Source organism: Marmota flaviventris, chromosome 7, assembly GCF_047511675.1.
Source record: "Marmota flaviventris isolate mMarFla1 chromosome 7, mMarFla1.hap1, whole genome shotgun sequence".
In the NCBI taxonomy this organism is placed as follows: domain Eukaryota; kingdom Metazoa; phylum Chordata; class Mammalia; order Rodentia; family Sciuridae; genus Marmota; species Marmota flaviventris.
The window spans coordinates 102,413,086-102,423,909 of NC_092504.1; the positions used below are offsets into that span (position 1 = coordinate 102,413,086).

General features: G+C 42.5%; 1 protein-coding gene and 1 pseudogene across 1 annotated transcript; one reads left to right on the forward strand and one right to left on the reverse strand.

The window, feature by feature from the left end:
• Nucleotides 1–2,745: 2,745 nt before the first annotated feature.
• Nucleotides 2,746–3,804, reverse strand: Atoh1 (atonal bHLH transcription factor 1). The gene has a single exon (XM_027926814.3). The coding sequence runs from the start codon at nt 3,802–3,804 to the stop codon at nt 2,746–2,748; it is 1,059 nt and encodes a 352-aa protein (XP_027782615.3).
• A 981-nt stretch (nt 3,805–4,785) lies between these two features.
• LOC114085457 (nuclear RNA export factor 2 pseudogene) lies at nt 4,786–10,327 on the forward strand (annotated as a pseudogene).
• Nucleotides 10,328–10,824: the final 497 nt, after the last annotated feature.

The following is a 10,824-nucleotide window of genomic DNA, read 5'->3' on the forward strand; positions in this document are numbered from 1 at the left end:
GAAAAGTGTGAAGGAAGATGTTCCTGATGTCCTCTCTGTTTTGCAATTTCTGAATCCATTAAAAGTAATGATTTTGATGAGATGTTTTCCTTCTGTGGTTGATACAAAATGAGCATAAATGATTTTGAAAAATGAAATACAATTGTTTACTTTGAGAAAAACAGTCACATTTTTTCTTCCTCCGGTCCTTACACTAACAGGTAGAAGATTTTAGGTCCTCTTCTCTCTCTGTCTCTACACATACAGCAAAACACATCGAACAAAGTAGCTATTAAAATATGTGTTTTCTCATTCTACAAGGTTGCTCTATAGCCATGCCTGTTTGGCTTGTTTATTGAGAGTGAGATGGAAGTGTGTTATAAGCAATTGCTTGATTTATTCAACAGCCCAAAGATTCCTGATGCTTATCATAGCACAGCATACTCGGTGGGTGCAAAAGGTTATCTAAAGGACAGGTGCATTGTTTCTGTCCCTGGAAAGTGTCACCAGCTAGCGTTCACCTCACCCTGAGAGCTTGTGAGGCTCTTGGCTCTGCTTGATCCGCTTCACCTGAAAGCCAAGGATACTCAGGTGGTCAGTCGAAAGTTCCGTGGTTCTCTATGGTTGGTCAGAACCTGTACTTCCTAGCGCATTACATTTTCTACAAACCCAGGTTTTGGAGCCTGTCAATTTTCTTGTGGTGCTCTCCCCTTCTAAAGGTGCTGAGATAGGAGAATACAGGAGCTTGCAAACTCACCTCTGCTAGCTTTTTTCTTTCTCCTTCCTTCCTTTCATATCCTGCAATTTTTAAAAATCCCAATGAAAACACACAACATAAATTATTTTGCTTAAAACCAACCTCTCAAGTTCAGCGATGTTTATCTAGTGGAATGTCGTGATATCCTAGTTCTTCTATGTTTGCCAAACATATATATTTTAAAATCCCACTTTCTAAACACACACCCACATGCACACGCACACACACACCGAGTATTGTCTTTAGAATCTATGATCTTGAAATCTCAAATAGAATTTTCTTTAGTGAGGACACCTGAGGTGACAGTGGTAACACCCTTAAGTTTCTTCAACTGACTTTAAATGTAGTTGAATGTATTCTGCAAAGAAACCAATTCAGAAGGATAAAATAAGAAAAACATTAGTTTCTATATTGGAAGAAGAATTGTTTGAAAAGAAAAACTGAACAGAAGTTAATAATTTCCTACAGCAACCAGCACACTTCTAATTTTTGAATCAAAGATCACCAATTTCCCTTATCCCCTGCCTCCTCAATCCTCCTTCCTTCTTAGAAACCCTCTCCCGGGAAAGAAGGGGGGGGGTATGGAGGAAGAGGGGGCGGGGAGAAAAAGGGGGGAGAGTTAGCTGGTGCTGTGTATTTGACCTACTTGAAAAGTTTTGGGCTTATCTAGTTTTTGTAAGTGAAAATAGCTCACCCTGATAACTTTAACTACTAACTAGATCCTAGAAGACCTAAAAGACCATGGCTCCCCTCACAAATACTATTAACACTAGGAGTAAGACTGGAAATTCTGGCTATTCAAAAGGCAAAATTGCTGCAAATTTGGAGAGTTTTATCCCACAATTTAAATTATTGACTCAAGTGCTTTTCTATGTATAGATGCTACCCAAAGGCACTAAGTTTACAACATTCTTCTTTTAAAATATTAGGTCCTATAAATTTGGATTTGATAGACTACTTCCTTAAAGTCTTCCAGGCTATTTAGAAATCATTTTCAATAGTATAATGGGATGGAATAAGTAAGTGACAAATAAAAGTTCCTTTTCAAGTTTATTGTTATCATTTGCAAATGTAAATACATAAAACAATGGCAGTTGGCTTTACTAAATTAAAATAAAATTATCTCGAGTAGAAAATGTAAAAAAATGAATCAAGATAAGTAGAAATGGTAGCAAACACTCAATAATAAATAAGTTTTCTAACAATAACAAAGCAAAATAAAATTGACCAAATGCTTTTGACACTACTAGATATGTTTTTATTTTCATTTTTTTAAACAAACATTTGCAAAGAGCTTAGAGATGATAAGTGGCCGTGTTTAAAAAAAAAAAAAAAAAAACTGGTCTGCAATTGGCAGTTGAATTTCTCCTGGAGCCGCAATAGCAGCGACTGATAAAGTGCGTGCGCCAAGTTTCCTAAAGGACGCCAACGTTCTGGCGATCGGATACACATACTGGGTATGTTTATACAATATATAAACCCGCAAAGGTCCCCGTTTTCTAACAATTCCATAGTCAAAAGTTGTTCACTTTGTAAGCATTGACTTTGCGATTCATAATGCATTTGGGGAAACAACTTCAGAAGACTTAACTCTCCCACACGAGTGCGCGCAACACACAGGAATGGACGCCCAGGGCATAAAATAAATTAAACCCAAACCAGTGACAGAAAAGATGCGACGTTTTAGCAGCGTGTTGGCAGAAGGGACTATAATAATGATGCCACATCTGGGTACATATAATTATACCATATCTATCTACAGGGGAAAGCAGAAGGTGGAAGGACCGGCAAAGCTTTCATCAAACAATATGAGCCATAGGAAGTTTGGAATAGCGGCGGCTTTTGCAAACCATCAAATGTAGCTGCCATCTGAAGCCAAGTCGTTGCTAAACAACGACCATTGCAAAGCAAAAATTAAAGGGTGCGGGGATATTTAACCGCGGGGCTCCCCGAGCACTGGGAAAGGGCAATTTTGTTTCTGTCTCCGTTTTCAGGGTTTTGTCACCTTTCTAACTTGCCTCATCCGAGTCACTGTAATGGGAATGGGGAGAAAACTCCCCGTCGCTTCTGTGGGACCGGGGGGAAGTTTTGCTACTATCCTCCTGCACTGGCTGCAGGATGCCCCCAGGCAGCGAAGGCGACAAGTTTTTTTGCGCCATCATCGCTGTCAGGGCGCTGTCCTCGAAAGTCGAGAAGTGCAAAGCGTCTAGCTGCACCGAGTAACCTCCCGCGGAGGTCGGGGCGGAAAAGCGTGTCCGACAACTCCCGGGTGGGGTCGGTCGCTGGCCCCCTCCGGAAGCTGGTTGAGCCCCAGATGCTGTGGCTGTGCCCGAACCGCCTTCGTAGGAGGCTGCAGCACGAAGGTGGTGGTGGTCACTTTTGCAGGAAGCTGGAGGCGGCGATGACTGCTCCCCGCCGCTGGGGGTTTGTAGCAGCTCCGACAGGGCGTTGATGTAGATCTGGGCCATCTGCAGGGTCTCATATTTGGATAGCTTCTTGTCGTTGTTGAACGACGGGATAACATTGCGCAGCTGGTCAAAGGCATGGTTCAGCCCGTGCATCCTGCGCCGCTCCCTGGCGTTGGCCGCCAACCGTCTTTGCTTCTGCACTCCATTCACCTGTTTGCTGGAAGGGGCTCTCTGGCGGCTGCAGCCCAACTCATCCACCACCACCCCTCCTTTCAGCTTGCACAACTGTTCCCGCACTTTCACCGGTCCTGGACTTTTGCTGACGTTGCCGTCGCTGGTGCTTCTCCTTACCAGATCCCCCCGGCCGTCCGCCTCGTCTTGGGGCGCAGCGGCCTCCGAGGCACCCAGCTCAGGAGAATGCAGCAAATACTGGGCGGCGCGTGCCGTACAGATGCCCTGCAAAGTGGGAGCCAGCCAGGCGCGTGGGTCTGTGCTGTCCAGGAGGGACAGCTCCGCCGGGTAGACTGGATGCTCTCTCGCCTGTAGGGTGGCAGGTGGTTGTGGCGGCGGTTGCGCGAGGTGGTGCGGCTGAGGATGGCGATGGTGGTCCCCCAACTCCTTCACTTCAGCCCACTCTTCAGCATGTAGCAGGCGGGACATTGCACTGCAAAGGCTCGGGGAGGTGCAGTTTCGGAGGCGGCACTGGTAACCCAGCTCAACCAAAACCAAAAACAATAACAAAACCCCCCAAAACCCTGCCTGGGTCTCTTCTGCAACGTCTTATTCTTTTTCCTTCTCTTCGACCCTCCCCCACTCACTCGGAGATCACACACCAGGTCGCGTGCAACGAAGCTTCTCCGGTTGCTGAAGGCGCTGCGCCCCTTTAAAAAGCGGCACGCGCCAGTGTGTCTCCCCCCGCTCCTCTCCCAACCCCCTCCTCGCGCCAGTCGCGTGTCTGCTCAGCCAATGAAGGGCGCGGGCAGGCGCGTGCGAGCAGCCAATCAAAGAGTTTTTACACCCAGAGAAAAGTTCCAGTGTGCAGGGAACTTGGGCGCCCGCTCATTTCTTTCTTTCTCTTTTCCCCCTTCTTCCCCCTTTTAAGTTCATGAAATTCATTTGCTGACTGCGGGCTTGTAATTCGACTCTCGCGTGTGTCACCGCCCAAACGGCGGAGTGCGTGAGCTGGTGCGGACCTGGCTTTCAGCTGGTGCCCCAGCCGTCCTAGGTCAGACGTGCGCCGCCACGGGCGGCTCGGGGAGAGGTTGGACGCGCCTGGAGCCGGGAGCGCACTCACAGCTGAGAGCTGGCCCGTCCCGTGCTGCCTCCGAGCTAGGATCACAACTCCCATCGCCCAAACATTTTTTAATCTCTCAGATATAATATGGTATGTGTATGTATAAAATTTGTGTATAAATATCTCATTTGTGTGCTCATAGATGAAAAACTACTAAATGATGGCTCTCATTTAAAATTACTTAGACTAAAAGAAGGAGAAGACATTAATGTCTCGGAACGTTTCTTAATTTTACTTTTGTCTTTTCGTGTCTTGCTCCAGAGCTAGTTCGTCTTTGTTATGCAATCTTTTTCTTAATGAAAAGTAAAGCTGTGTACAGTTAGGGTACACCAAATTCCACTCCTTCAATGCTCTTCGAGCCGGTTCCCCAGAACCCTTGCGGCCAGTTAGGATTGTGTTCTTCAGAAAACTCTCTGCGCAGTATAATTTTAGGGCAGAGATATCGTATGTACAGTATTATGCATAGAGTTTACGCACAGGCACACACACACAGCAGGACTCCTTACCAGAGCCAAAAGAGAGTGCCCAAATTAAAAAGAAAGGTGCCTGCCTTTCCTGCAATTCTGAACACTTTCAAACTACGGAACCAAAGTAATCTGCCTCGGGAGCCCTGGCTTTACTACAGCTCGTGGCTTCTTCTGCAATTACCCAGAAACCACAGCCTAACCCACTTCTCCCCATGTTTAGTTTAGTTAGGGTGTGTATTCCCCTAGCGCAAAAACCCGGGAGGTCCTTGGCGAGGCTGGGACGCCAACTCCCAGGTGAGCACTCTCCTCTCACCGCTTTAGCTTCTGCCTGGTCTAGTCACAGCAAAGAGCCAATCAGAAGCTCCAGGGCTCGGGCACGCTGTTACTTGCGTCCTGCGCGCCCCAGCTCCGGGCGCTTCCTGCAGGGACCCAGGGGCGCTGGAGTGGGTTGCAACCAGTTGGTGCTGCTGCGGCTTTTGACTTTTGAGGTGGCTGTCATCCCGCAAGCAGTTTCTTCCTCCCGGAAAGGTAGTGAAAAGGAGAGCCAGCAGAGTATCCTGGAACAGGTCTTTGCTGGGTTCAGAGGCAACTGAGAGGTGTTGTCTCTAGTATTCCTTGGACAGAAGAATTTCGGCTACTGGATTGGATTGGTGATACATATATATTCCAAACTGTAGTGTTGGATTGGTGATATATATATATATATATATATATATATATATATATATATATATATATATATAGGATTATATCATAAGTGTGGAAAGAGAACACAGTGTGTGAATGATGCTTAATACATCTTCGTCTGTTTTTTACTCATCCTCGTCCATTTGCTGGCATGCAGAAATCGTCCAGGCCTTCTGACCTAAAGAACCAGAAAAGTCGGAGCTGGACTTTTTGAGTGTTTAAGCTTTGTTGAAATAAATATGTTAAATAAAACCCAGAAAAACCAAAAAGCCTAAACCTAGTTGAAAACCATCTATGAGAATAATAATAAAAGGTCATTATGTGTATTTTTTGGAGACAAAATTCTCCAATATTTGAGTGAGTGAGTGGACTGGGTAGTATTGAAATCAATGAATGGTGCTCTTACCACAATTAGTGTTAATATGTAAAATGTGCCACTTAAAAATAATTTCTAGTAGCTGTAGGTGCCAAAATTAAACTTTTGGAAAAAATGATTAGTCATTATTTGTATATATATGGCAGTGTAACAGTTAGAGCCCAGAAATACCAAGTCATCTATATTGCATTTTATACCTCATACACTGACTTTCCTCAACTGGATCTGCTGAAAGGTACTGCTGCAATTCTTTCATACACTATCACTACCAAAGGTGTGGGATGTTCAAATGTTCCTTGAGCTTTCATCTTCCAAACTTTCTATCTGTACATTAAATGACTGTGTAACTGCAAAATATTCGTTTTCCTTTGAGCTCAGATTTATGGGTTTCAGCCCAATATTTACTGAATACATAGAATACTGATCCTAATTGGCAGCTTTATAGTTTAATTAGCATTATTTCTTTTTTGAAGCCAATCTCAATTTATAGGTGAGTAATTTAGAGTGCCCCAGTGATATGTGGGACTGTAGGAGTTTCCACAGTTTGTGGTGACATGCACTTCTTTTGCCCTTAAAATAAATAGGGAGCTGTCCGCCTCACCTCCTCCTTTTCTCTTCCTTCTCTTCTGTCAGATTGAGCTGAGGAAGCTAAGCATGAAGATGGAGAAGGGGACACAGGGCCCTGTGCATAATATCAGAACTTGAGTAATGTAAGCCCTAAGGCAGATTGTGAAAAGGGATGCAAGTAGAGTGAGCATCCAAGGGGGCTGGATGGTGGCAACAGCAGTGCAGCCTGAGGGGTTCTTTGTGTGGGGGCAGCCATTAGTTACTACAAAAGAGTTGTTGAAAAAAGTATATATTTGAGGATAATGAGAATTGGTTACTCACTATCAGAGAAGGGAAGAAACTGTAGTGTTGGGTTAAAATTGGAGATTTTGATATGAAATTATGATTTTACTACATAGGAACAAACACAAATATGTGGTGTGTGCATAAGTGTGTACCTATAGATGTCCTCTTCATTCTCAGAGCTTGACATCAACAATGAGCATGTCTAATTCCAAGATTTCAGTTTCCAAACAAAATTCTTGACCAAAAGGAATCAAGGCTCTTTCAAAAATGGGTTGAGTCCAGAATGGAAGAGAAAAAAAAGCACAAGATGCGCCTGAAACATCTTAGTATGTCAGAAATATGAAGTGCTCAAAGGATGAAGGAGATGTGTCAAAAGACCACAGAAGCCTGCTTGAAGCCCTTTCCACCAACAAGATACAGATAATGTAGATTCCCAAATAAATATCAATAGTGACAGATTTCTTCCCATTTGAAATAAAGGAATTTTATTAACATAAATAGAATAAATAAATACAATGATTTTAATAAATATATATTTGTTACAAAATACATATTGATTACAAATGAAAGAAGACTGACACTCAATGGAAGTGTATGACAAACATCCACTTAATCAAATGATCAAAGTTAACATCACCAGCTTTTAGACAAAATGAATTTATGTGCCATTATTAGAATGCAGAGGACACAGCCTGATATTCCTGTCAAAGATGCCTACCCTTTTCCTTGATTAGTCAAGATAAAACATTAACCCAATTCAAACTCAGAGACATTCTAGAAAATAACTAGTTTATCATCTTTCAAAGTGTCAGGATTATAAAAAGCAAACAAAACCTCAGGATTCCCAGTTAGAGAAGACTAAGAAAACATGATAAATCTGATGCCTGATTCTAAACAGGGTCCTTTGCTAATAAAGGATATAATTGGAACAATTGTCAAAGTTGTATAGTGTCCGTGAAATAAATGATAAAATTGATTTCCTGATTTTGATGGTTATAACTGGTTATTTAAGAGAATGTCTCATTTTTTTTAGGGAATAGTCACTAAAGTATTCAAGGATAAAGGGGCAGGTTGATGGTTTTGTTAAAAGATATTTGCACTATATGTTCAACCTTTCTGTAACTTCAAGATTGCCTCAAAATAAAGAATAAGCAATGCAACAGGCAAATGAAACAGCCAAATTTAGTTTGTTCATTATGTCTAAAGGTACTAACTCAAGTCAATCCAAGAATTTTACCCAGGGTGTTGAGGCCTGTAGTCATTGCAGACACCTTACATTAAATTTTGCTTTGCTCGGCCACAGTAAAGTATGTATCCAGTGGGTCTGGGAATTCTCAGCTTTTAATGAATAATTATTATATATTATTCAAGAGGTGCAAAACTTGAATATTAATTTGAAATGCATTGTCTTATGGGTTATTTTAAATAAGAATTTCCAAGTCATGATCAATTCTAACCAGTGTCTAATGAGGTCACAAACATTAACAAACAAATAACAAAGAAGTATTGTTTTTTTACTATTGGGCATAGTCTTATCAGTTGGCAATTATGCTTAAGAATTAAACATTTATTCCATAATTCCTATCTGAACTGTATTTCAGAGTAATCAAAGGGCCTGACTTGATGAAAATGTCTTTTAAAAAATAATTAATATAATAAAGGTAGAAGAAATAAAAGATTTAGAAAAATAAACATTTTGCCATTCTTAAATGAAAACATTTGCTGATTAACACTGATCCCTGAGGTAGCTCAGATCTCTCCATCATGCGACCCTCTTCAGACAATGCCTGGCAGTCAGCACTTCCAAGGTTATTCTGCAAAACCTTGAGACAGCATCAACAAAAATGTGATCAAATATTGGAGAAATGTGGCACAAACAGAAATGAAGTTTCAGAAAACAGTGATGATAGCAGTGCTGTTCAAGGAAGAAAGAAAGATGGGAAATCTTCCTAGGGTAATCTTGGCAGGAGGAATCTTCATTATGAGCATACTGGGTATGAACTGCTTTCTTCAAAACTCCAGGAGGGTGATCAAAATGTGACCCACTCAAGTCACCCACAGTAACAAGAAGAGAGGGAAATGGCATAATGAAGAACAAATCCATATTACCATGTGGAAAGATACAAATCCGGAAGAGAGAGAAGAGAGGATACACAAGGAAAAGCCATGTGGAACTGGTTCAAGGTCACAATTCCATATGGGAGAAAGTATGACAAGGCATGGCTAATGAATACATTCGAGAGCCACTGCAGAGTTCCCTTCACCCCGGTTGATTCCCACTACATCAGAAATCAGACCCAGTGCTTTCTCCAGGATATTAAAACTGCTTCTGCATTGAAGGATATCAGCTACAAGATTTGTGATGAGGATAACTGAAAGACAACTGTGCCTGAATCCATGAAAATAAGTTCACGCCAGAACAAGTGGAGCAGCTAAAGCTGTCTATAAGCAAATGATATGATATCTCCTAGCAAGTTCTCAGCCTCCAGAATCTCTATTTTGACTCAGACTTCAATTCATTATCCTGAATTGAAGAAACTGCGTTTGCCACCCTGAAGATCATTGAAAGGATTTCCCTGAGTAATTGTCTTTGAACTTGGAAAACAATAAACTCTACCAGTTGGATGGCCTGTCTGACTTTATAGAGAAGACCCTCAAAGTCAAGATCCTGAACCTTTCCAAAAATGAGCTGAGGACCTCCAAGGAGTTGGATAAGCTGAAAGGGCTGAAGCTGTGCTAAAAGGGAACCCTTTGTGCAGTGCCTTCCTAGACCAGTCTGCATATGTAGTAAGTGCCATCCAGGATTGTTCTCCCAAGTTGTTACACCTGGATGGCCAGGAGTGATCCATACAATTACATCAGCATATCCTGATGCTCCCAAGCTAATAAAATCCTGCACAGGAAGCTATAAAGGATCTGAGACATTAAAAAATCTAGTTCTGTAATTCCTATAGGAGTATTACTTGATCTATGACTATGGAGATTGACAGGGTCTACTCAGCGCTTACCATGATGAGGCCTGCATCTCTCTGACCATTCCCTTCAACCTCACGGACCCAGCCCCAAATAGCTTGTGCAGGTACTTCAAATACAGTAGAAATATGAAGAAGCCCAAGGATTCCAACACGCAGAGACAGCTGCTGAAACACACAAAACATGACATTGTGGACTACCGCAGTGTGTTGCCAAAACTGAGCATGACTTAGTTGCCTTCTGGTAGATATGTGGTTCTAGATGGAAATAATGCTCTGCTTCTCTGTGAATGGGGTGTTCAAGGGAGCAGAAGGAAATCCTCAAGGACGTGTCTATGTCTTCACCCGGACCTTCCTTGTTATCCCTACCAGCTATCCCAGTATATGCATCATTAATGATGAGCTGATTGGGAGGAATGCCAGCCCTGAGGAGATCCAGAGCTCTTTCTCCATCCCAATGCCTGCACTGTGCTCCACCTCCATGTCTGCACTCTCCCAGGCAGGTTTTCTCTACATGGTCTGTGATGAAACTTGAATGGTCTCAGAATGCCATGAGGACAAGTGGAACTATACTAGAGCTGTCAGTCTTCATTATGCTCCAGACTGAGGGCAAGATCCCAGAGGAAGCCTTCAAACAGATACCATGAAAGGAGTCCTTGAGTGCCGTCTTCCTCTTCGTCCACATCACTTCATCCACATCACTTCCACTTCATTCCACATCATTGTTTCTCTGTCTTAAGCCATGTTCATGATGTGTTGGAGCTCTGGCTGACTAAGAAGCCAAAGTTAACTTGTAGGCTAGGTAACATAGCCTTCCAAAGGGCCAGTTATTCTGTTTTCCCTATTGAAGACGGCTGTTTATTTTCATAATAAAGATTGATATTGCACTTAAAAAGACAATGAATGAAACAGATGAAATTTCATTGGGGAACATTACAATGGAGGGGTCAGCCGGTCTCATTGGAATTACTGATTAATCTTAGCATCATTTAGAGTAAAAGACCCCGATGTTATGTGTCTTGGTTTCATGCA